This window comes from Chlamydotis macqueenii, chromosome Z (assembly GCF_036417535.1).
Source record: "Chlamydotis macqueenii isolate bChlMac1 chromosome Z, bChlMac1.mat, whole genome shotgun sequence".
NCBI classification, from domain to species: Eukaryota; Metazoa; Chordata; class Aves; order Otidiformes; family Otididae; genus Chlamydotis; species Chlamydotis macqueenii.
Genome location: NC_141593.1, coordinates 72,636,449 through 72,663,583, shown reverse-complemented (window position 1 = coordinate 72,663,583; position 27,135 = coordinate 72,636,449). Strand labels below are relative to the sequence as shown.

Genomic DNA, 27,135 nt, shown 5'->3' with positions numbered 1-27,135 from the left:
TCACAGTGGTATTCTGTTGAGTTACAGAAGACCGCCAGTATCTGACAGTATTTGTATTCATCCTGTCTCATGCAGATTATTCAAAGAAATAAGAATTAAAATATGAGAAATCAAGACTTTTATGACTCTGCTTCTACAGGAACCATGAGAAGGGTTTAAAGTCAAAGCTTTGTTCTGCATCTCAGTACAGAGGATAACACAACAAAAACCACCAAACTTCTTGAAAATAAATTTAATATTATCCATTAGAAATATTATCCCCAATAGGTCCACCTTTCCACAAAGGCTTACATTTTAAACAACAAAGTTCACATTTTTAGAAATTAATAAACAGCTAAATAATTAATTTCAGTATTAGATCAGATTCTGGTCAACTGAGTAAGAAAGCAAGTCAATATAAGGTAATCAGAAAGGAATAAAAATTATTTTTTATTCTGTCAGTTAATTTTTGGACCACTGATGATGAGCAGAGAACTTAACTTCAGAGTCAAACTAAATGGACCAAGTAAATGAAATCAGCACATGATCTTCCAACAGTTCCACAGATTCCAGCAGTATTTTAATGACTTTTGCACTGTATTCTAAGGTAAGTCAAGCCAACCACCATACAAAACAAATAATAAATGCTGTTTACTTTAATTGGGCAAGTGTGTCCAGTTTCCTGATGCAGAGAGTAATTCAGCATTGTAAACAAGCCTTCTAATACAATCCATGAAAAAGACTGTTCACTTTATGGTTCACGTGTTCACATTTATGATTACCATGGTTTTATTGTGCTCACCAGAAGCAGGCTTGTACCTGGACATTTTTCTTAATGTTTTTGATTAGGATGCCATTTTACGGATCATGTAATTCAGAATGCCGCCATTGTGGAAATAAGTGAGCTCCACGTCAGTGTCAAATCTCATGATGGCATGGAAGGTTTTCCCAGTATTCAGCTGTTGGGGTGAAAGAAAGTCATTCAGGCAGAGGAACCTTCTACACGTTACATGACATCATAGTAAAATAAGGGCTATTACAATAGTTTTGCCATCTTAAGAAGTTGTGATAGAAAGCTAAAGTGAACAGGCACTGGACATCACTATTTCTTTGCACACTAGAGTACAGCCAGCTGCTTAAGAGGAAAATGGTTTAAAATAAACCATAATAAACACAGAGCTCGGTATGGATTCTCCTTGCATTGCATTTGCTGCCTCATTTAGATTTATTGTTGATATAAGCCTAGAGGCATGAAAGCTGTCCATCCTTTCAAGTGGTTATACTAATTCTTGATGTTCTTTTATGTAGTCATGCTTCCGGCTTAGGTACAACAGCAGTACTAATTTAATTACCTTTCTTTGAGGCCTGGTGTTTGGTAATCAGAAAAGCACAAAGAAAAGTGCATGAAGTTAACAAAACTATTGTGTTTTATTGAAGACTCCCTTAGGTTACTTCCAGATGAATACACAATGTTCATCTCTGACTGATAAGCTGACCAACTCTTTGGGATCTATACTTTCTCCATTTCAGGGCAGTTAATGAGGCACAGGTAAACAAGTATTGTTAGAAATTAATTCAGGGAGATCACCTGCATTAAATGAACACGCAATAAGTAGACTGTTTTGCTAACCACAGTAAAAAAAGCAGACTTTGATGCTACTAGGTTAAGTAAGTCAGTTTTACAGATATTCCAATCAAGAATAAATGAAGTTTTTATCGTAGATACTAATATTTTTCAAAAAAGGGCATAGGTTTGGAGGCAAAGCTAGACAAAAAGCAGTCTCAAATACAGGCTTTGAAGTTTAACTAGATTTTATACAGGGTATGCTTAGACTTCACTTTGAATGCTGCTGTGTACAATATACTGTCAGTTGACTTGTTAATGAATTATTTTAAATTCATTTAAATAAGTTAGTCTGATTTATTTAATTTAATACTTACAGTTAACTTTCTGTTGTGCTTCCAACATTTAACTGAGATGGAAAAATTTATAGTGGACTTCGAAAGACTGGTTCAAAATACAGGACTGCTTTGTGCTAAATAAAACAGTTTGGGCATGCTGCTTTTATATCCCATCATAGCAAATCCCTGTTACAATGACTGTTTTCATCCCCTTCACCAACTCAAGTGAGAGACGCTTAGTGCCATGTGAAAGCACATTTTTTGAAGAGGCAGTTCATTCTCAGTGAAATTACAGTGATTCAGAAAATTCAGCCCACAGGTGTCTTGTACCTTAATCTGGACGTTCATCTGCGGTTTTAACTTTTCAGGAATGATAATCGTGTAACGCTCTCGTCCAGTGAGTCCTAAAGTCCCTGCATCTTCTCCAGGTAAATACTGCAGAGGAATCACTCCCATCCCTACTAGGTTGCTTCGATGAATTCTCTCATAGCTTTCAGCAAGTACAGCCTTGACACCCTGGGAAATACACAACAGGTATAGTTATCTTCATGGTTCAATATAGTCTTTCTGTGCTTATAGGAAGGAAATTGGTACCTTTGTGGTCCCCTCCATTTTATTTACCAGCTACTGGTAGAGTCAGCAGGTCTGTCTGACAGCAGACTGTCCAGGATTACTTGATAATATGTTAACTTTGAAAAAAATATTTTTAAAAAGTCCGATTGTCAAAAAATTACATACACTTTCTCAAGAATTCTGCATACTTCTTTAACATGTCTGACAGTACCACTAGCCATTTCTGTAACTCTTACTAATTCAGTGTTGCCGTCCTACACTAAGGATGCACTTCAATTAGTGTCTAAATTTTTACCTGTTAATACAGTAAAGACAAAAAAAAAAAATCACCATTGGGAAAAAATCCCCAAACTTAGATTAACATTATCTTAAACACCAACTCTCCTGAAACTTTGTTTAATAATACACAAACACCACACCAAGAAAGCTTGATTCAGAGTAGTTTGGGCTGGTAAATAGCATAGGACAGGACACAAAAAGAACAAAACAGATACTTCACTGTATCTGGATTTCTATTAGGCTCCCATAACAAAACTGCTAAGCATCCCTGAAGTTAGCATGGGGAAGCCACGCTAAATTTCATTTTCACTAATACTACTTTTCTCTTATACTTTCTGTCTTCCCTGCTAAGTGAGCTGAAGGAGGCAGCAGGAGCAGACCCAAGGTTTACTGGGTTATGGGAAGCAGAAGTAGAGAAACCGTCCTTTCTGGTGTAGTCTTGTGGATTTCTAGCTAACGATCAGTCAAGGCTTGCAGTCTGTACAGGATCTATTAATATTTAAATAGCTTTTGCAACTCTACTGTGGCTCTTGGAGGCAGCTGAGATATCAAAATAACTGTTACCAAAAGTGAAAATGACCTACCCAGGATGTTGGTGATAAGCTAATCTTCCTGACAAATGAATGCACCTAGTTTACTGTAGTCACTCACCAAAAGGAATGGTCCTTTAGCTGCCCAGTCTCTGGAACTTCCTGTACCGTATTCCTTCCCGGCCAGCACAATCAGAGGATGGCCAGCCAGCTTGTATCTTTCTGCAGCATCAAAGACATCCAGCTGGAATGAAAATGCCAAACACTTTATACACTTTTTGGGGGTGAAAGCACAGTTCCAGGCAAACAAGGAAAGAAGTGTCTCCACATAAACAGCTGAAGCCCACCCTTTCCACCAAGCAGCACTTTAAGGATATTAACCATACAATGATTTGCGACTTCTAGCCTTATCTCCCAACACAAATGCAGCTGCACCTTCCACTACCCCTTCCTCAATGACTGTAGTCTCCACTGATATGCCTGATAGCACCACATTTTGTAGGTATGTGTGACCTGCTTCCCTAGGTCAACATAGGTCCTGTCCCCTCACTGGCTTTACTTAAAAGGCACTTAAGTACATGACCTAAGCTGTAAGAAGGAAAGCAGGTCTAATCCACTCTACTGTCAGTGAGCCTCAGTTTAAACCAGCACATGTACTTACAGTTTCTCCAGAAGGGAAATGGACAGTCTGAGGTCCTTGTTTATCAATAAATTTGTTCACCAAGCGAATGTTTGCAAATGTTCCCCTGGCCATGACAGCATCATTCCCTCTGCGGGAGCCATAAGAATTGAACTCTCGAGGAGTCAGACTATTAAAAGAAAAGAAAACAAAATGAAACTGTTGTTTTTTGACTGAAGCATTGTGTGCTTTAAAAAAGGAAAGTTACGAAGTGGTGTTTCTGAGGCAGGTATATACATAGTTCTCATCATGGCAGTAGCAACCAGTTAGTTGATACTTCTACTTTTAAGACATTTGAAAGGGGAAATAAATAAATAAATAAATAAAATGAAGTCTGCCTAGAGCTTGGTCACAGAAAGCAGCTTCCATAGTATTCTCATCCCTTGCCCTAGAAAACAGTATCCAATAACGATGCAAGGATATAGTTCATGTTAGGTCACAAGACACAATACAGTTCTTTTCTTAACAGCTGGCTACTGAAAATCCTTCTTGTTATTTATATTACCATAGCATCTAGAACAAAGGTAGAGACACCACTGTGTTAAACATCTAAAAGGCAGAAGCCTCTGCTGCAAGTTAGAACTACAGAAGAAACAATTCATTTGCAGAGATATGGGAATGAGGGTATACGCCAGCCTAACCAATAAAGAAAAATGTGCTGGACTGTAACAGAAAACCGGACTGTTTGTATTATGCTACATCCAAACAGCAGCTATGACATACAATATCTGTTTTGTAACGTGTGTAGCACTATTTAGGTTTCAAAGTGACTGATAGCAGAGGGCCAAAGAGTCCAGAGTAGTTACGTTTTCAGTAGATCACACTGTTTTAATCAATTTCCTCTCCACAATTATTAGGTCTAGTGAAAATATTTTTTAAGTAACGTCAGTGCCATTCCTCAAAACACCACTGAAGTGTAAGAAATGCTAAACTAGAGAATAAAACTATTATATTATCTGTGAAGACTGAACAGGACAACTCAGCAAGACCTAGTCTTGCCTTGAGTTGAACCCAGAGGTTCTGAACTGACAGGCTAGCCATAGAAAAAGATCAACATTTTACAGCAGTTTAAATTTCAACCACAACAGCTTTGCCAGTTTTTGCAGCTGCACTGAAACCTATATTTCTAGATGTTCTGTAGCTCCTCATAGCCTAGATCTGTGAAATAGTTGTCTATGCTAGAATAAGTAAATATAAAACCAATTTTTGGCATTAAGGACCACGATAATTTTGCTTTGATAGGAAGACAAGTCCTCATGCCCTTATTTATTAATAGACTACTGCAAAAACTAGCTTCTTCCCCTCTCTCTATACAAAGGTCTTCAGCTCTCTCATGTAATGGATGTGCACACTCTCTGCAAGTTTTTACACTTGGTGAGAGCTGCTGAAACAGCAAAGAAATGCTTTTCTTTCTTCTTCTATGTATTTTCCAGGCATCCATCAAATATGATGTGAACAGATGCGTCTGAACAGACAGCAGTGTGCCTGGAACATGGTATAGTAGTTGTGGCTATTTTCCTCTTCCCAATTTATAACAAGAACGAAGTATTGCTTACCCTCTGCTGGTCAAATAACGGGCTGCAGGACTATTTCTTGCTATATTCCCAGCTGGAGATATGTGGTCAGTTGTCACTGAATCCCCAAAACTCAACAGGACATAAGCATCTTCTATTGTTTTTGGGGTCTGGAGAGCCAAAGTCTACACCATCATAAATACAAACAAAATCATTAAAATGTGACACAGAAGTCCTTTACTTTTCTCAAAAGTGCAAATTGCAAAATAAAGTCTCCTTTTTTTTTTAATACAAGTTACATGAAAGGAAAAAACCCAACCCTTTTAAAAATATTTATGTTCTTGAACAAAATATGATGTCCTGGCTGTCTGTCAGCAAGTTCACGTGTGAAGAAAATAGAGGCAAAAAAATTAGCTGAGGCTTTGTATGGTAGGTGAATGAACGCAGATGAAAATCCAGGATTCCTAGACATCTGCATGCATTGAAATTTGCATTTTCTTTGAAGTGGTACTGAAATAGCAATCTGAACACTGAACTATTTGGTGCAAGATGCAGGCAGGCAGAATTGTGGGTTTCATTTCCTGTCCTTTTCCCTCACTTGCTGTGTGACTATTTAAAAGTATTTCAGCTTAAAAGGAAAAGGAGACTTTTCAAAGCCCTGAAGTGACAGAGAATCCTTACAATTTTCAGATTCACTCACGCCTTTGTACTAAAATTAATACAATAGTGTAATTCTAACATTTGAGAACCAAAGCCTCCATAGGTTATGATGGAGGCTCCCAGGCCCCTTGAAGTGGCTTTGCTTCATCTTTAACATCAGTCAAGGTCACTACACACTTTGGCTTGATTCAAAGGGAAAGTGTGCACGTACCAGACCATCAAAGAAAGGTGGAGACTTGATGTAAGTTGACTTGGGATTCCAAGTATATAGTTTATCTGAAGGAGCATCTAAGGCATTCCAAGCTTCATTTACTGTCTGAAAAACACACAAGAACATCCCATTGATTTCTAGGTTTTCAGAACTAATGGAATTACTTCAGAATCCAGGTTGAATTACAAATTTAACTTCAGCAAAAGCCTTGCGTATTTCTTAAAACCCTTTGGGAAATTCTTATGACAATATACATTACGTTTGGAGGGGGGGACTGAATGATTCTATCTATTAAAAGAGTTAGGAAAATCCTCACTTCATTACAGAAGAGCTGCTCATCCAGTCTTCTGACAATAACCTGTATTGTGTACACAGATAACACTTTATAATTCTCAAGGGTATTTATCAGTAATCTTAAGAAGCTTTCCTAACATGTAAACCTTAAGAATGTTTTGTTTCAATACCTGAGAAAGGCTTTCAGGAAGACATTACCAAGTACAAGTTTTATTCTGATGTGTATGCTGTTAAATAATGCAAATGAATTTTATGTCAGCTGAAAAAAAACAAATGTCTGTGAAGCTGGAATATCTCACTTTCTAATATCAACCAAAGATGACTGTTTAAAACACATCATCTATATGTTACATTAAAAAAAAAAAATCATTTTCAGGACAAAACTGGCTCTAAGAACCAATTAACCAGAAGCCATTAAAAACAAACAAACAAACAAACAAACTCATTTGAATATTTGTCAGAAGAGAAGAAACAGCAATGGAAACAAAAGGTTTGCTTCATTATCTAAGACCAGCTTATTTAACATATTCAGAACAGCACAGCACATCAATGAAAACTACTGCCCAGGGGATTAATTCACCTCTATTTTTTGGTAGACTTCCTTGAACATCCCAGGAATAACAAACTCACGCTCAACAGCCTGAATCTCGTTTCTTGTTGGCCAAATATCTTTCAGGAAAATCTTCTTCCCTGAAGCATTTACTCCTGTAGAGAATGGCATTGTTATGTTTGTTGCATAAATTTTCCATTAAGAAAGAAAGAAAAAAAGTTTATTGTAGTGTCCTTTAGCTATGTGTTCCTTCTAAACATGACAACACCCATGAGACACATCTTATTTTGCCTACAAGGGTCTGACAAAAGGCATTCTTATAGACTTGATGATGCCTGAATGTACACCTTCTTTTGTGATTCCCAGTGGCCTTCCAGAATAATTTAAGTTGGAAAGGATCTTTGAGGGCTGTGTAGTTGAACTACCTCCTCAAAAAAAAAAGTTTACTAGGTCAGGTTGCTCATGAGAGACTGCCATCCAGATATAATCAAAAAGATGCCCCTGTGGGATTAGAATACTGGTCAGGCTTAGCTTTCGCCTTTCTCCATCATACAGACTCCTTGTTGCTCTGTTTCTTAACAACTGCATGCTTTGCATCCCGTAAGTACTCAGTGACTTGAAGCAGCTCCCTAGGGCAAATGTTTCTGAAGAGCATAATTCCAACCAGTTTAGTATGTAAGCTGTTAAAAGAAGCATCCTGACACTCTCTTACCCAAGGGCTCTTTCTCAAAGTCGATCCGGATTGTCCCTGCAATTGCATAGGCTATCACCAGTGGTGGGGAGGCTAGGTAGTTAGCACGGGTGTTGGGATGGACACGCCCTTCAAAATTCCTATTGCCAGACAACACACCCACTGCTACGAGGTCTCCCTGCAAGAGAGAGTTTGAGACAAAGGTAGCTGAGGTGCTTGCAGGCTCCACACACCCAGCAGGTCTGCAGAGCTGCACTAAGCTGCAGCATCAATGACTGGACAGTCACAGAACTGTCTCCTTCCAAACAATTCCAAAGCACTTCCGACAGAAAAGAGAATATAGACTGAACTTACATCACCAGCTGAGAAGAGTTAGTGCACAGTATAATGTAGCTCAGAACAGCACACAACAGAGAACAGCTTACCTAAATAAGCTAAGAGGAAAAGCTGCATACCTGTGTAATGGCCTCCACAACAGACTCTGGTAGGGGTCCACTATTGCCAATACATGTCATGCAGCCATAACCCACCACATCAAACCTTGACAGAGCATAAAAATTATCAGTGAATAAAAAGCTATTTTGGAGGAAGATGTTTAACATCTTAGCAATTGGCTAGGATTACTTTCAGAAGACGTACCGTTTTAACAAACAAATCGCTGCCAAAACCAGCATTTTCAAAAATGCTAAATTTTTGTCATTGCAATGACTGCCCATGCACAGAGAATGAAGATCTGGGAAATGTGTTATCTAGCAAGATGAACAACAATATAGTGTCATTTATGCTATTTTAAAATGATCACTTTTCAAAAATAACCCATCTTCCTGCTTAAGAACATGAGTCTTCAAGAACCTAAGCAGGTAATAGGCCTTCTCTCTCATTGGCACAAAGTCAGCCAGCACAACAGCAATGCGCTAACTCATGCAGTATCACATCATAGGGTACCTCCTATACAATTTAAGCTGTACAGAGAAAAAGTTACTCTATTGCATAACTTATTCTCAATGCTTTTAGTTAGGCAGCCATAGGACATTAGTAACAAAAGCACTCTTACCCTAGTTGGGAAAGGTAACTCATAACTCCACTCTCCCTCAGATAGTAAGTGACGACCCCGCTTCCTGGAGACAGGCTAGTTTTAATGTATGGCTTCACTGTCAAACCAGCTTCAACAGCTTTCTTAGCAAGCAATCCTGAAAAATGCAAAGGATAGTTGCAATTTTTCCGGGAAGTGGGACAGTTTGGTGGATCAACAGGTTAACAGAAGTACCATTAAATAACAGGAAAGGCTCAAATCCCAGCAATTAAATGTTACAGTGAGCCAATAGCACGAATCACAGAATAACCAGCTGGAGCTCAAGTGCTCTATTGAACTGTAGATCCAGTCTGCAATTTCTGCTCCATTGCAAAGTTGCTGGAAGTTGCATTCAGCAAAAGGCACTCACACTGGGGCAGCACATAGGCATTCAAAACTCATATAGTTAAACAAACACTATTCCTAAGAGAGGTGTCTCACAAAAAATGCAAAAAAGAATTGTTAACTTCCCACTTACGGTGGTCTAGTGACCCAGTGCTGAAATAACTGCCAACATACAACTTGCTGCCCTCAGAAGCACACGGCTATGAGAGCACAACTCGGGCCCTTGTCACAAACAAGCTATCACAATCTACAGCTTGCTGCAGGAGTGCTGGTTTACCACTCCTGAATTTGTAACACACATAGAGATGTTTTAGTGGAGCGTATGTGTTACCAGAAACATATTCATCCTGAATGTCTTCCTTTTAAGTGAATTGTCCATATATAGCTGAATGTTCAGAAAACAAGCTCCCTCCAGCCCTTTCTGAGGATGGACATAAAAAAAAAAAAAAAAGCAGCCATGCAAACTATGCAAAGCTTCACATTCCGATGCCTTATTCTCTCTCTCACATTTCCACTTAGATAAGAAAATATACATCAGCTCTGCTTTGATCCAACATGATCTCCAACAGGAAGACAACAAACTGTTGTGGTTTTGCCAGCTGTTTGGCAGAGCTGCAGGCGCTGGAGACCTCCACTTTCACGTGTTGTGTGAGAAGGCCTACACCGATAGATTTGGAGGCCTAAAAGCAGATACATGAATTTTAAAAAGCAGTCCTGTTCCTGAAATTGCTGATGCTCCTTAGCTGCCAGAGCAGTCTGTCGAAGCTGGAGCTCCTGGATACTTTTGAAAATGTGACCATGAAAAAACGATCACTGTTCGTTGAGCCTGACAGCCTTTTTGAAAGTGCAGGCTTCTGTTTTCCTGCCACTACCAGTTCTGAAAAGAATGCAAAGTCAAACTTTAAAAACTGGCAATGATAGAACTCAAGTTGCTCTGAGCAACCTTAATCAAACACCTTTGTAAAGTCAGATTAGGCTGTCAAGGCTACTACAGGCTTACTGTTCCGAGAGACACACAGCCCCTGAACATTATATAGTGCACAGGATATATAGAGTGGCAGTTTGAAACAACTGTTCAAATTCTGGATTTCTTTTAGCATGGGAGCACTGTATGTTTTATTTACTTTCATTTCAAACCAAACTCTGAAAGCTGAATTATCACGTTTCTCTGAGGTTCTCAACACTGTAAAGTACAAACAGTTACCGGAAACTGACAGCATTACTTTTTCCCTGCTTGTTGAGGTCAAAGCATAAGTGTCACTGTACAGAAAGGGAGCAAAGGTAAGAGTACTCACTAAATTTGAGTGCACACGCTGAGATCATTAGGACTACACTCTTTAGGCTGTTGTGCATTAAGTAGTAGTGAACTTTTTCAAAGTACCAACTTGTATCTGTAGAGCATGCTACACTTTAAACACAACTATTAAGCCAAGTAGGCTTGAAGATCAGCATCCCCACTGCCATAGAGAGGGTTAAAAATGCATGCCATTAGCCTGGGAGTCAAACACTTGAGGAAACTATATCCTAAGCAGGTAGCACAACTGAGGGATACATCCAACTAGAACTAAGGGAATAGGACAGGGCAAAGATGGTCTGCCTGGAGGAAACCTACTTTTTAATCCCTGTAAGAAAAGAATACAACTCTATTTCTGTGCTCATGATGGACCTGAGGAAAGAAGTATGCTGATTTGGCTGTCCTGTCAAGGGCAAGCAAATTGGGACATTTTGTTCAACTCTGTTCCTCTCCAAGGGGTAAAAAGTACAGCAGGTCTCCTCCATTTCCCTTTCCACCACACATCCTGTTTTATGATGGACTTTGTCCCTGTTGCTAGGAATTAAAAGACCTTCTGTGCCTGGGAAGGAGGTAAGCTGCTAGTACTGTATAGTAGCCAAAGAAAGACACCAGCCCAAGAACAGGTGACAAATATCACTTCGACAAACTAAACACAAAGTGACTGTTGTCAGGAGGCTGTCAACAAAGCAGAACAAAGCAGACAAATTACGTAACTTCAACCAGTAAGTAATCCTCTCTGGTCTAGAGCCCTTACATTGCCCATTGCACGTTCCTGCCAACCTTTGCAGAAAATAAGCCTGCATTCTACAAACAGTCTAACAGATTAGGAAGCCCTAATGCAGTGATGATCTCATAGTGACAGGTAATGTCTATTTTATGTGTTTGCAGATAAGAGAAAGACATACATGAGCAGGTAAGCCAAGCACCTGGGGAAAAAGGACTGAACTGGGGTAGTATAAACTGAACGCTTTGCGCTTACTCTCTTCATTTATATTTTGTTGCCAGAAGGACGCATTTCAAAAGACAAATTTTCTGTCCAGACTAGTCATGTTAAAAATTAACATCCTTCTGAGGTGAAATTTAACACCACGAACTCAGACTACTGTTTTGTAGTATTTGAATCGTGATAAGCAAGAAAGTTTGGGATACAAAGTCCACATCCGACCCTTTCTTGCATGCAGTTAAGATGTAAATGACAAGGCTCTGAAAGATGGCAATATCAGAGAACACCATTTTTCTCCTCTGCTCACCCCTCACATGCCCTCAGACTCTAGCTGGAACAACTTGATATAATTCTAGCTAAGTGTATGTTCTGTACTCTGCTGCCAGATCAGAACACCTTCAGACTTAAAGCCACAGACTGTTCTTTGCTGTTCCTTTTCTTGTGGCTCTGACTTTTGATAGCCTCTTCTCACCTCTATGTAACAGCTTCTGCGCATTTGAACAAGTGTCAGAGGTGCTGGTTAATTCAGTTCCAGCTTGCCCTGCAGAGAAGACAGTGAAGCAAAAACACATTTTCCTCCCACCCACGTTTCTAGCTACCATTTCCATAGCTCCTTCTCCTACCCTTAGGGATAAGCTGAGTTTTAGTACTCCAAATGACAAAACCAGCAGTGTGCATGTGGAATTACATCAGTGTTGTACTTGTCTTTAGGACACACAGCCAGAGCTATAGAGAAACTACTGCACATCAAGCAAACAAACTTACCTGCTCCCAACATAACTGAGGGATTACTGGTGTTTGTACAGCTTGTAATGGCAGCAATCACTACTGAACCATGAGCAAGCTCGAAGTCACAGCCCTCAAAATTAAATTTGACTATGCTGTTGTGTCGGTCTGGGGGAATCTGGAATCCCTTGAATCCTTGCTGTGAGGATAAAAAGTAAGAATCAAAAGGATGTGGTTAATGTAAATATTCTGACTGGAAGTTAGCTGGGAATTTCACAAATTAGAAGCGTCTGTCTGTCACATCCATGCTTGCACTTTCAGGTCTGCTAGTGAAGGACTGAATCTCTGGTCAAAGTGGCAGATGAAAATTATTTTTCTGACATCTATACTATTCTCTGTTTACTGGTAAAAGAAGCAGTCTTTGCAGAAAAATGTATTTTGTGTCTTCTTCCTGCATGAAAATATCCTTCTTCAGACTGCTCGGATGCTTCTTGCTCCTGTGTGCTCCAGATGCCTGATCACATATAGTCTTGTTACACAATCTAGTCCTGTGATTTTAGCCGTTACACGTAAGATTTTTAAGCCATGAATATCAAACAGCTCAAATTTATACTAAGAGCTGACTTGACAGGCAAAAGCCTGACAGTTGAAAAAAATTGAAGAGGAAGAAGGCACTGTTCACACTGTGAAAAACTACGCTTAGAGATCTGAAAGCATAAGGTAATTTAATGGAGTCTGAAAAACATGGCCAAACAAGAATTATTGTGAATTGCAGTCATTTAAGTTTCTTAATTTACATCCCTAGAGTTCTGTACCACCTTTAACAAGGGCGGTTACCATATCAGGTAAGGATTCAAACTGATTTTGGGAACTTAAGTGTCTGGGCATATTAATTCAAATTAAAATACCGTACTACTTTCAATAACCATTTTTGACTGGATGATGTAGAGAGAAGTCTTTTTTTTTTTTCTCTCTCTACCACCAACATCAAAGAGTCACGGAGACACATGCAGTTCTGAACTGTTGAATAGATTCAGTACTGAACGCAAAACTACCATGTGGAGCTCAGGGCATAACCTGCTTGAAAAGCTGAAGAGCTTGGTAGATAGCACAGAGCTCAGTGCAGTAGCTACTTAGTCCACACTACTAACAACACTCATCATGGCTAGTTCAGAAATCCCTAGTGTGTGTTGAAGCCATGCTAGGCCTAAGACCGATCTAAAAGCAGAAAGAACTACTACTTGGATAGGCGATTAATAACTTCACGTGAGAGAAGCATCACTCCAATTTTAAACTACCCATTGTTGATGTCATCTTCTAAACTGCATTAAAACATCCTTATTTAGCTTTCAATAGGCAAACAAACAACATACAAGTTAACCCCAGAATGTAGTTCCTGATTTTAGAAGTATGCATTAGCTTGTATGCCCAAATGTTCCTAGTCCCTACCTTGGCTCCCAGACAAGTCTCAAAGTCCTTCTTCATATCTGACACAGCAACTTTGTCCTGAGGTCTTTTTGGTCCACTGCAGCAAGGCACAACAGTATGGAGATCCAACTCAACAACCTATCAGTAAGAGAAACAGAGAGTGGTTCAGCACTGCATGTCAAGTTGAAGCCAGTTAAGCCACAGGTATGCCTTATATCTGCTGTTGAACCAAGGCTAAGTCTGCACATCATTATGTTTGTTCACAGAAATTACCAAAGACATAGCAGAAGGGAAAGACCAGAAGAAAAGGAACAGTTCTACTTTTAGACCCTGCCAGCTCGCAGGTATGGCTCTCAGAAGTACCCCAGTAATTGAAAACCCGACGTGTCACTAAAGCATCTCAACAATGTAGATGGTTTTGAGAATTATGTCCTTTCACACGCTAGCAGCAGGGTCTCTTCTTCAGAAAACAATAATGTGAAGAAATCCTGGTACTGGCATAAACTAAAGCAGACTGTTCATCTTGGCCTTGGGGAAAATAGAGTCTATTACAAAACACAGATTATCTTATTTTCCTATCCTAACCCATGTTTCAACTTTGTTTTTATAGTGTGTTGCGTCTTTCCATATTTACATTTTATTTTTAATAATCTTGCAAACCTTAATGTAAGTTATAAGATAAATTCTTACTGTAGAGAAAACCAGGAATATTCTTGTGTTTCCTGGACACTGAGTAAGAGCTTGATTTTATTGCATAGAAAATGGCTTGTGTGGTCTGTGGTTACCACACAGAGCTTCTAAGTGTCCCGATTCACACAGTGAAGTAAGTTGCTGAACAGAATAAAGGTAAAACTGGGACAAGGCTTACACAGACAACATCTACACTATCTTCACAGCTGCAGTTGAGTCTGGACTGGACTTCTCAAAACTACATGGATCAAATTCCAGAACCTGCACCATCTAGAGCTCAAGTGAGAGCCAATGTATACCTATGCCCAAGTTTTCACACGTGTAGAGCCAGATGACTCATTCCCCTGGGCCCTAAGTTAAGACAGTTGTGTGGACCAAATAAAAGGATAAGGAGTCCCTTGACTATTCTTAGTTTCTGTGAAAAACAAGACAATTATCACATTAAAATAGGGCAGGGCATAAAGCAAGGAGCCAGAACACAGAGTCGTTCTAACCTGTGTGAAGTCCGGATCCTGAGAGGAGTTCTTGAAATCTCTTAGCATTCCCACAGCCTCAAGATACCTTTTTGTGCACATAACTTTCTCTTTATCACGGCCTAAGGTAAAAGCCACATATAGAAAAAAAACAAAATGCAAACGAAACTGAGAAACTACTATGTGATAGAAAAAGAAAAGATGCATAACAGGCTATTTCACTGCTCACACTGTACATTGCACTACAAGACCCTTTCCGCACAAACAAAAGAGACCCACTAGAAACAAAGCAATCAAGCAGACTTAGTGGCTTTTGCGGAACACAACCTAGGTTCCTGTTTCTGTCATCTGGACAAACCAGGTTTGGGCAGGGCTGAGCAGGCAGTTAGCTGTGAAACAGTCTAACACTCGGCTCTTCCTAAGAATGGACCCCAAGAGCAAGAGCAAGCCTGAATAAGCAAATATGGATAAAAAAAGCCTTCAAGCTCAGAAGGCTCCACCTGATTCAACCCCATCACTAACGACACCATATAGAGCTGGAGTCCTTGCTTTCAATTATGCCTTTAACTCACGGTCTCTTCTTACACTCACCGGTTTGTATCAGGTACCCAATGCTAATATCATCCACCGGGAAATACGCAGCTGTTGCTCCGTACTCTGGACACATATTGGCAATGGTGGCTCGGTCAGCAATTGACAGCTGGGCTACACCGGGACCAAAAAACTCCACAAATTTACCCACAACTCCAACTTGGCGAAGGTGCTGTTATAAAAATACAGTGCCTGTGTCATTGCTAGGTGTCAAACGACCTGAGTATGTTACGAAATCCTGCTTTCAACTTCAGATAAACATTTCTGAAGGTTTCTATAAGCCATTTGAAACTAGGAAGCTTTGGTAAACTAAATCACAAAGATGAGGACACAGGTGTACAGTTCCAATAAGAAGATTCAACACAGGGATGTATTTCTTCTAAACTTGCTCCTCCTCTCATTTAAACTGGAGTATGTTAGAACAACTGCATTCTTCTCAACATTACATTGTAAGGAGAGAACAGTGTGGGATCTTTAGCCAGCAAACCCAGGAAGATGGGAAAATAGAAAGAATCAACTGCATGAGTACATGAATCAGACTGTAAATGACTAAACACACACAACATCCGGATGAACTCATTAAAAAATGTTGGATTTCCCCATTTGGAGGTTCTCTCTAGAGACAGCATCCCATGATGAACATGTGTACCAGATTTCTGACCTCCAACAACATTATTGGTGACCCAGTAACACTCTTAATTCAGTCACAATCCACAGAGTGATATTATGGACATTATGACATGCGAGCCAAACACCTGCATATCAAAGAAATCAGATTGCCACACTTACTGTCTGTTTTCAGGTTTTACATTGCTTTATTTTAAGTAATTAAAAAAAGAATGTAATCGTATTTCTTTTGAGACAATAGAGGAAGAAGATCCTTTTACAAGCACTGCTGTCCCAAAACAGGTCTGCACATAAGGATTTGAACAGGCTATAAGAGATAAGCTCTCTGTTCTATTTTGTCTGCCTTCTGGGAAAGATCTCCTAGCAAATTTTCAGTTGTTCTTGGGCAGCTGATTTCAACTCACACAGAATAAAGCTTTACAAAAGTCCAAAATGACTACACGGAAGCACACACAGGGCTCCTAAGCATGCAGTACAGTGTCTCTGTCCTACAGAACATGCATAGCTTCTAGCAGTAATGGCAAAACAGCCACCATGTTCATTACCTTGGTAATGGTGAGCACAATGTCAGTGGATGTTACGAGTGGCTGAGGGTTTCCCAACAGCTTATAGCCGACCACCTCAGGAAGCACCATGCTGATTGGCTGGCCCAACATCACTGCTTCTGCTTCAATGCCACCAACGCCTGTACACAACAGAAGTATACAATCCAACTATTCAGAGAGATAGTAAAGCGTCAAAGATAAACCCACAAAGTACAATTGACTGATGATTACTCAACTTAAGGTTTAAAAGGGAAGAGAAGGCACAGAGGCAGAGGGCTTAGCCTTCTGCTAAGAGGTGATCCTCACCTTGCTTCACTTTCTGCAAGGTAGGACTTTTTGATTTCTTTCCATTTCACACTTTCATCCTTGTTCTTCAGCCACTAGATAGGCTATTAGGCAAATCTAAGCAACTTACTCTGAGGATGCTTGGCTTTCACAATAAGAGTTGTAAAAGGTTTATTTAGTGACTTAAACATGCAATGCATAAAAACAAGAACAACTGACACGGCATTGGACACGGTTGCTGTGAATGAAATGTATGCAGACAACGACTACTGGTCAAAAAATAAACCTCTTAAAATTATTTTGAAGGAAGGAAAGTATCAAGATGTCATAGTCATATGCAATCTAAAAAACCTATGATGTTTACTAGCAATTTCACACTAGGCAGCAGTTTTATCACTTTTTCCCTTTATAAAGTCCCCTTCATGTTTATCTTCCACTTTCAAACCTTCTTTTACCTTTTGTTTACCTTAATTAATAATGAGCTATAACAAATTGCTTGTAATAGTTGCTTATGTAGGCCAAACCGCTATTCCTATTCTTTTTCCCCACTTAATTGAATAATGGTTCTGAAAAATATTTTCAATTTATTTTATTCAAAATGTTTTACCTGTTAATTTAAAAGGTAATTCTTTAATTCCGTGACAGATCCAATCATATGACTCCTTTTACTAGGTGCTGAATAATTTTTAAACAGTCAAGTTAGTCAACATGACTGACAGGCTAGCACAGACAGGTATGATGCAAGTTCAGCATTACCACCCACTATCAAGAAATGCTGGATCCAAGAGTGTGCTTTCAGCACGCATGGTATGGACTATGCTCTTTCCCCTGCTCCATCGCGGGGTCCCTCCCATGGGCCACAGTCCTTTGTGGAACTGCTCCGGCGTGGGTCATCTCTTCCACGGGTGCAGTCTCTCCAGAACAGCTGTCCCAGCGGGCCCTCCACGGGCCACAGCCTCCTTCAGGCATCCACCTCCCCCGGTACGGGGTCCTTCACGGGCTCCAAGTGGATCTCTGCTCCTCCGTGGACCTCCATGGGCTGCAGGGGGACAACCTGCTCCACCATGGTCGTCACCACAGGCTGCAGGGGAATCTTGGCCAGGAGCCGCATTACTCCTCCCCCTCCTTCTTCACTGACCTTGGCGTCTGCAGCCGTTCCTCACAACAGGCTGGTAGATGTCTCTCAGGATCTTTTTTTACATCTTATTCACTTCTCCTCTCCTCTCCACTTCTTGCAGCCGGGCTGGACCGAATTGGGCCCAGTCAGCTGCCTGGCGAGAGGCCAGAGGGTGAGGCCTGCAAGGCCCATGAGGCCTGCGCCTCCCCCTCTGCGCCTCTGCCCTCGCTCAGCTTCTTCACACCTTCTCTCCTCTTTTTTTTTTTCCTCTTTTCCCCTTCTTAAATACATTATCGCAGAGGCGTTATCACGGAACATTCTGCTACCAATTGGCTCGGCCTTGGCCAGCAGCAGGTCTGCCCTAGGCCTGGCCAAGTCCACTGAACAAAGGGGAGCGACTTCTAGCAGTTTCCTACAGAAGCTACCACCTTAGGCCCCCCTCACTAACAAAACCACGACACTCAGCCATGCTTTTCAACTTGTGGAGAAAAATGAGGCTAAGGCTCTGCAGAGGGATCTAGACAGGCTGCATCAATGGGCTGAGACCAATTGTATGAGGTTCAACAAGGCTCACTGCCAGGTCAGGCAGTTGGGTCACAACAACCCCATGCAACGCTACAGGCTTGTGGAAGAGTGTCTGGAAAGCTGCCCAGCAGAAAAGGACCTGGGGTGTTGGTCAGCAGCCTGCTGAACATGAGCCAGCAGTGTGCCCAGGTGGCCAAGAGGGCCAACAGCATCATGGCTTCTATCAGAAATCATGTGGCCAGCCGGACTAGGGAAGTGATTGTCTTGGCATCACTTGCTTTTGTTTAGGTTGGGTTTTTTTTTTTCCCCTTCACTTATTAAACTGTCTTTGCATCAACCCATGAGTTTTTTCTAGCATTTGCCCTTCTGACTCTCTTCCCCCATCCTGCTGGCAGGAGGAGTGAGTGACCAATTGTGTGGGGGCTAACCTGCCAGCCAGGGTCAACCCACCAGACTCTGAAACGCAGCTTAGTCAGCCAACAGACTATTCATGATATGCTACTGCACATACCCCAGCCAAGCACTCCCAAGCCATCTATCATGGTGGTGTGCGAGTCGGTGCCCACCACACTGTCTGGATAGTAGTAGCCGTCCTGATCCATCACAACCCTTGCCAGGTACTCCAAGTTCACTTGGTGGATGATCCCAGAGCCTGGTGGAATAATCCTCATGTTTTTAAAAGCCTGAGAGCCCCACTGAAACAGAAGGAATTGGTGTCAAAAATTTTCAATGCACATGAGCACTGGAAGAACTTTTATTCACTGCACTTTTATCCATGCAAATAGGATTAGTTATTTCTGTACCTTTAAGAATTCAAACCTTTCTTTGTTCCTTTCAAATTCTAGGTCCTGATTTTTTTGCAAGCTGTCTGATCTGCAAGTGAAAATAATCAGCTGTCAGAACCAAAAAGTATCCACCTGACAATTATGCCTGGTCAGATATACCAAAAGGTTGAAAGAAAATAAGAGTTATTAGCTAATGTTAATGCTGATCAATCTCACCTTTTTAATCTCACTGCAACTGTGAACTGCAGGCAACCAATAAAAAAAGATTTAAGAAAATTTAAGAGATAATACCTGAAGTCTGGTTCAACTTGGAGCGCTAATCTGCATGTAATATATGTGACAGGCCTAAAACTTGTAGGTTGGGAAAAGCTACACTACATGTTACAGCAATGTGAAGTTTCCAACACTTAACTTAGAAGTAATTAGCAAAGCAGTAAAGGGAACAACAACTGCCCTGCAGCTTCAGTTAAAAAGAGGTTATCACCTGATGCCTGATGCCCCTGTGTTTCAAAGCAGACAGGGCTAACAAACTTTTCACTTGAATTGGCTGCCTAACTTGGGGCTGAAGAGTTTGAGAGAACTAAAGCATAGTGCTGGCCAATGTTCTCCATATATACATGAGAAATAAAATAAGGCTGTGACAAAAAAAAAAAACATTTATTAGCAAAAAAACCTATCTAAATGAAGTTCTGGATACTACTGACAACCTAAAATCAATGTTATTAAAATATACAGAAGAAGAATCATAATAGTTGCTTTTGTGCTATTGTAAAGATGGAAACCATATCTTGTTCACAAAGAAAATACTGTTTCCCAAAGATCTTTAAAAAGTATGTGATGCACATTAAAAAGAAAAAAGGTTAGGTTTCTAGTTGAATACATTAGTGCTAGAACATACATTACCCAGATACTAGTCTTTAGATGACTATTTCTAATTTTGTGTCTGTTTCTAAACTCCTTAATGTCAAGGTTAAGAATAGATACAGCATCTCTAGAAAAAAAACTTAAAAGGAGTTGATTTTCAACAGTTACATAAGTCAATTTTTTGGCCTTTTTTTCTCCTGCCAACTACAAAAATGTATCAGTGAGATAAAAGTGGGGAAAAAAGTGTGGCAACATCCTTCTACGGAGCAGGCTTTGCAATACACTTCTCCCTACAAGTTCAGTATTTTTATTCTAAAAAAGCGTGTAAATATTTGCACTAAAAAAGTGCCCTTTATGTTCCTTAATTTCCACCTTCTAGGAACTTTCTTCTTTGTAAAGCTATAACTTATGTGGCCCACTTCAAAACTATCTCCTACAGAGGACAATAAATGCACAGACTATTTTAGCCAGCAAGGTAACTGCAGGCAAAAAAAAACCTTTAGGAATTTGGAAGATGGAAAGAAACCACCAGTGAAACATGTAACTGCAGGATTTATTTGGAAGAGTAGTTCAGTAGGCTCATATTTAGACACCATGGAGGCTTGAAGGACTCCTATGCAGAGGTCTTGTATTTCATTGTATCACAAATAGTGTAATCGAAATACAATTTAATTGTATTTCACTGTATCAGAAACAGTACGACCAGTAGGAGTAGGGCAGTGATTGTTCCCCTGTACTGGGCACTGGTGAGGCTGCACCTTGAATGCTGCGCGCAGTTTTGGGCTGCTCTCTACAAGAAAGACACTGACGTGCCAGAGTGTGTCTCTTTTCTCAAGTAAAAAGTGATAGGATAGGATGAGAGGAAATGGCCTCAAGTCGTGCCAGGGGAGGTTTAGATTGGACATGAGGAAAAATTTCTTCACTGAAAGAGTTGTCAAGAACTGAAACAGGCTGCTCAGGGAAGCAGTTGAGTCACCATGCCTGGAGGCATTGAAAAGATGTGTAGATGTGGTGCTTACGGCTGTGGTTTAGTGTTGGACTTAGCAGTATTAGGTTTGTGGTTGGACTTGATGATCTTAAAGGTCTTTTCCAACCTGAACAGCTCTATGATTGTGGGTCCAGTGAGTCTGCCTGTAGCATAGTGAGAATTGAATAACATTCTGTTTCTCTCCTGAACTTATAGAGGCCATATTAATCAGTGTCTTCTCTTTTCTGTGTAAAGGCACTGAGCTAGCAAACAGTTCCTCAGAGCAGGGCTAGGGCTGCTAAGGTCTATTCTTATTCTTAATAAGGAAGAAAGGAGACATTCTCACTTGTCGTTTCCAAAAAGCCCTATGGGGTCAAAAAAAGTGCATGTGGCAAAGAGTTATTTCTGAGCAACTAATAATAATGCAGTACTATTATGGAAAATTATGATCACCACAGGTCTGGACTGAGCCTGTTTCTATTAACATTTAGTCCAGGCTTGTGCTGCTGAGAGACACAGCACAGAAAAAAAAAAAAAATTCCTCCATCTAATTCAGAGCAACTGATACAACAGTCTAACTTAAGCACTTCTTAGGGTCCAGGATGTTATAATACAAATGCTAAGAATACCACCAATGGAACTACTTTTATTATTAGCAGCTGGATCCAATTTGCTTACTACTGTTAAAAAGTAAGAGTTATTTTGTATCCTTACCGCCTGCTAAAATCAACCTGGATGGAGTGATCTATCACTAAATCAGCAGGACAGATAGGATTGATTTTTTCAGGGTCCGCACCAAGTTTCTTCACAGCGTCGCGCATTGCAGCAAAGTCAACCACGGCAGGTACCCCACTAAAACAGAAGACAAATAGGCAAGGTGAAACAATTTGGAAAAGAAAAAAAAAAAAAACAAAACCAAAACCAACAAAACAAACAGAACCAAGATTGAGATGCAGAACAGACTTCCCCTTACAAAGCAAACCACAGCCTTACTCTGCGTCTTGGGCTCATTACGGCAGAGACAGAACCCTTGGGAAAACAAAGTCAGAAGAGTAGAAGGGACGGAATAGCACATATACTCTGAGCACTGTAAGAGTGAAAAGCTAAAACCAAAATTCATCAAGTAACAAAAGCAGTTTAACATGCTTGGCTGGGAATCTGGAAACTTAGTCCAAGCCAGCATTCCTTTGGGACCTTGAACTGGTTTATCGTCTTTTGCTCAGTTCCTCTTTCTTGTCCACAGTGTGTAAAGACGACATGGGGATGGGGGAAAATGACCATGTTCTTTCTTTCATTCTCTGATATGTTTATTTAGCTGATTTTAAGGCAATCTCTTCCAAGTTCTGCAAAGCATAGGAAAATCTCCTCCATAATCAGGGCTGTTTGATACCTTCCACACTTCAAGTGAAACTGGCAGAGTAGGGCATCAGTTTTCTTAAATTACAAAGAACATGACTGCAAAACATCTTTGCAAAATAACTGTATTTTCAGAAGTGGATTTGACTGACCTGGCAGATCACTGGATAAACATAAGAGGCAGAAATAAGGTGTATAATTCATCTTTACTAATGAATTCTTGTACTTACCACTGACAAAAGACCTGATACCATAAACAACATTCAAACAGCACATTCTCAGGCTATGGGCCAACATCCACATTTTTGCCTTCTCACGTATCTTGTGACAATCCTGCAAGCCCTTGAATTCCAAGTGACTCAGAAAAAAGTTTACAGGCCTTTCTTTTTCTCTACATTTGTATGTCCCATTCATCCAAAATGATTTTTAAATCCTTAAATTAAGCCTTCCTTCCTAAGTGAGGCAGGTAAACTATACAGAGGGACAAAGTAACGCACATTAGAATCTTTTGTCCATCCTCCACTTCCAACTCATGTTTAGTCATAAGCAAACGAGGAGTAGTGACCAGAAGTTCTGGCACTTCAACACCTGCCTTATCTAATAGATTATACATGTTTCTATATTTATCTTAACAAAGCTTCTGGTGCTTCTCAGCACATACATTCTCAGCTTCTACAGAAGTACATACTACGATGACATTTTCCAATCAGTTTGGCAAATCCTCCTGCATACCAGCCTACCTGATTTTGCTGGCTGCTGAGACAAAAAGAGCTGTCTGTGATGCGCTCATAAAGATCTGGCATCATTAAGTAACCCACTGAGAACACTACACTTCTCTAAGAGCAGCCTGAAGCAGTGAGAGTTTGTGTTTTAAACTCTGATTATAAGGAAGCTATTAAGATTTAAAATTTGTATCAGAAACTATGCAAGAAGAAAAGGCTTTGTAATTCCCAAATAATTTTACCTTGAAAATCCTGTGTGTTTACAAAAACAAACCAAAAAAAAAGCATTGACACTTCTAACCTTGACAGGATTTAACTGATGTTGTTCAGCAGTTTGAAGCAGTTTGTTGTCCCAGGATATGCACATTCCAAGAAAAACAGCAAATGCTATGTTATGCTACCTAGGCAGATTTGGAGGAGGGCAACAGTGGGAGGAAAGGAGTAGAAGAGTTATTTTGCCAGCTTATAAATGTTATACATCTGAACATACACAACATCCATCTACAGTCCCAGAAGAGCTCAGGATAATTACAGAATGATCAGATCTAGAAAATTCACTAAATCTAATCCAGGACATGTGAATGTAATTGTTTTATGGCTTCTCCCAAAGCTACCTTTTCCAAAAGCTCCCACACAGGAGCTTGTTGAAGAGCTTGTTTTTCATGAATGCAGCTGCTTTGCAGACTTACAGGCAAATTTTTAAAACTCAGCAGGAGAGTAGGGGGGGGCAAAAAAGAAGTGCAGTAACAAAGAGAACATTTGCTTGAAAGTTTGGCTTCCTCTGTGCTCCAGCTTCTTAAAAATGTTAATAACACACAATGGGTTAAAAAAAAGCTAGGAAATTAGCACTTTTTTTCAGCTGAGGCTTTGACAGTTTTTCCCCAATGTTTTTAGTAGTGGAGCTGTACTGGGTCTCGAGCACTTGGCCAACCTTTGGGAAAATGCAAAACAGGAAGTATGACAGCTAAGACACTTTACTGTTCTGAGAAATAAAATCAACTGACAGCTTAGCAGCATTGGGCTTACCACAGATGAACTAAACTCTCTTACAAAGGCAGCAGACAAAGGTACAAAGGACAGCGGACTTGCAAGTCAAATGCTGTATTGAAAACAGTTAGAAGCTACTGTTCCACTAGTAAATTTCCACATTTACCATTACATGCTGACACATAGGGACTAACTACAATGCAACAACGAGGCCCAGCTTTCAGAGTCCATTAGGTAGGAATCTCAGTTTGCACTTCTGGGAAAAAGCAGATATTAATTTTTTCAATAGCAGAGAATTCCTTAAAAATATATGTGGAATAATGTTGGCTCAGAAGATAAAGTAATTATATGTGTTATAAAGCAAGAGCTTCTGTAAGGAGGCGGGAAAAAAAGAAAAAAAAAAAAAGACAAGCCCCCCCCCCCCGCAACGAACAACAAAACCTCTAAACTCCGAATTCCCTCATTTAGATGACATTTATCTGTCTCATTTTCTTCCCCCTCTGTTTTTGAAGAGTTCCATATTTATGTCTCCATCCCAGAAGTAGTTTATTTAAAGCTTTTATCACAAGTGTTTGCCTCTCCAACTGCTGTCTGTAGCATGACATCCAGGAAAGCTGGAAAAGGTCTTTTCAAGCATTTAATTGCTATTCGTTCCCCCAGCTCACCCCTCCAGCCCAAGCTGAACATTGCTGCACTTTCAAGAGCCCCTCTTCCTAGCTTTGGCCAGCACTGGACTTACGTGAAGTCTTGCAGGATAACTCTGGCAGGCTTAAACGGCACCTCAACATTCTTGTGTTGCACCACTTTCCAGTTGAGAATATTCTCAACATCTCCCTTCTTCACTAGGAACTCATCACAGTTACGGACCGCTGCTTCCAAGAGGACTCGAATAGAAAATGGCAGACGTGCTGCATGGGTAAAAGAAAAGAAACAAATTCAGTTTTTACCTTAGGGCACATGTCAGCAAGTGCAGAGTTCAACGTCTGGGGCAGATGGGTTCACAAGTGCTGTCCCTGTATTCTCACAAGGCTTCATCTCAAATTACCAGATACCCTGTTTTAGCCTCCAGCTTTGTCAGGAGATCAGTGCTAACTGACCTGTTCCACTCAATTTTTTGCGCTGATTTATTGTCTCGGTCCCTGTGAGACAGCAGACACCTCTGCTGAAAGGACTCTTCTCCAGAGCTCTTCTGTCCTCCACAGCAATACTACTCTGAAAACATGCTGTGCTCACCATGTTTCTCCAGTCTCCTCTCACTCTTGCCACTGACCACAGTCATACAAATGCACCAGAAAAAACATAATTTTCTACCTGACGTGTTGGAAATCATAGCTTTAGTGGTCTAGGCAGTCTCTTCTTCTCCAGAGACGGAGAATGAAACTGAATGGCAGAAAGACTGTGCATCTGCTAATCTTCTTTTACTTCAAGATAGAAATACTTACAGAAGATGACACAAAATACTATTAGAACAGTCCTGATAGTTCTCTGTCCTTCCTCCCCTGGTCCACTATAATAATAGCTGTCTGATTTCCTCTCAGAATATTTACATTCAAAAATCTCTTGAGAAGTTTGTCACAACTTTCTACACAGGGCCCCCATGACACAGAAGTCACTTAATCACAGTGATACCTCATTTCTGCTATTAGAAAAAAAATCCCAACTATTATTCAGGACACAGTCATTCAGAGTCATTTTGGGGGTTTTGGTTCTTTTTTGTTCTTGTTTGGTTTTTTAAATCTTCTCCCCCTCTCCCTTTCATCTCCCCCTCCCCATTCTTCTGTTGCTACGTTATTCTATTTTTCTGCTGAATAGTGAGAATGGCATCTTACTTTCTTTAGAGAATCTGGAGTTTATCAGTCTTGGCATCCTGGAATGGATCAACTGGTAATATCATACATGTATTTGTCTATTTCTTAAGACTCATCTCTGCATTTCACACACCAAGTCCAACATTAATTGATTTCTCATTTACACACTATCTGAGCCTGCAATGGATACACACTGCTGACATTCAGAGAAAACTTGCTTCCTGAATTCTCCATAGCCACCTGTTTCCTTTCTGAAAGGGGAAAAATACCCAACACAGACAGCTCTAAGCTATAGATACTCGCTTTCTAAGTCAGTGGCACAGATTGTAAGGTTTTCACTTTCAAGAAGTGTCAGAGAAAAAGCTTGCTCAGAAAGGATTTTCTAGCCACTACTCTTTTTAAAGCTGAACAATTTTTCTAGATGATTCAGTCATATCAGGGTTAGGTCCTTTCCAGCCTTTTAGAGTAGCATAGCAGTATATGAGAAAACTTGTGCTCTTAGTTTTGCCTAGTCCTCCTCATTCACTCAACAAAATCAAGACTGCTGTGTGCACAATATGCTGAGAAAGTAATACTGTGATCTTGCCAATATTTCTGTAGTTCTAAAATTCCAGAATTAAATTTTGCTAAAAATTTGTTTTCAAGAACCACCTTTTGAATTTATAGATCTCTTCAGGGACGAAATATCATCCAATGTTGCAATGTCTCTCCATGTTCTGTCCATCAATGTTAATGAAATGCTTTCCTTATGCCATGAACGTACCGTATCTCACATCTTCCAATTTGCTCAGATTAAAGAACTTCTTCAGAGGCTGTTTAGGGTCCAGTGGCTCCACAATCCGTACAAAAGGGTTGCTCATGGTCATTCAAGACCCTTAGTATCCCTAAAACACAAAGAAAAAAAATCAAAGCCTTTTTCACATCTGTCCCACATACAAAGTACATGTCCCACAGTCCCACATACAAGGCCTGTACCAGACGAAAAGGTACTGCACAGTCTGTGTTAGTCATGCCCTTTCCCCTACAAATCTACTTGTAATACGTCCTCAGAGATTAGAGGTCTGCAGGAAGATAAGAGCATTGTGAAAAATATGGATATACCACGTGGTTTCCAAAGGAAGTT

At 40.2% G+C, this 27,135-nt stretch overlaps 1 protein-coding gene across 1 annotated transcript; it reads right to left on the bottom strand.

Annotated features, from left to right (window-relative positions):
- Positions 1-217: 217 nt before the first annotated feature.
- On the bottom strand, positions 218-26,897 carry ACO1 (aconitase 1). The gene is made up of 20 exons (XM_086770768.1): positions 26,776-26,897; positions 24,944-25,112; positions 21,854-21,991; positions 19,327-19,396; positions 19,035-19,218; positions 16,597-16,736; positions 15,425-15,596; positions 14,855-14,955; positions 13,692-13,808; positions 12,282-12,441; positions 8,917-9,052; positions 8,318-8,402; positions 7,884-8,040; positions 7,202-7,326; positions 6,328-6,432; positions 5,499-5,641; positions 3,925-4,072; positions 3,385-3,507; positions 2,212-2,397; positions 218-938 (listed from the first exon to the last, which is right to left on the bottom strand). The coding sequence occupies exons 1-20, from the start codon at positions 26,876-26,878 to the stop codon at positions 825-827; spliced, it is 2,676 nt and encodes an 891-aa protein (XP_086626894.1). The 5' UTR covers positions 26,879-26,897; the 3' UTR covers positions 218-824.
- Positions 26,898-27,135: the final 238 nt, after the last annotated feature.

What these genes read in the sequence shown, in the direction of transcription:
- ACO1 (XM_086770768.1), bottom strand. Translation starts at nt 26,878, where the DNA reads ATGACCATGAGCAACCCTTTTGTACGGATTGTGGAGCCACTGGACCCT. An exon ending in CTTTGAGAAAGAGCCCTTGG is followed by an intron (nt 7,327 to 7,883) that starts GTAAGAGAGTGT and finishes CATTCTCTACAG; the next exon opens with GAGTAAATGCTTCAGGGAAG. An exon ending in CGTTATTTGACCAGCAGAGG is followed by an intron (nt 4,073 to 5,498) that starts GTAAGCAATACT and finishes TTCTTTTAATAG; the next exon opens with TCTGACTCCTCGAGAGTTCA.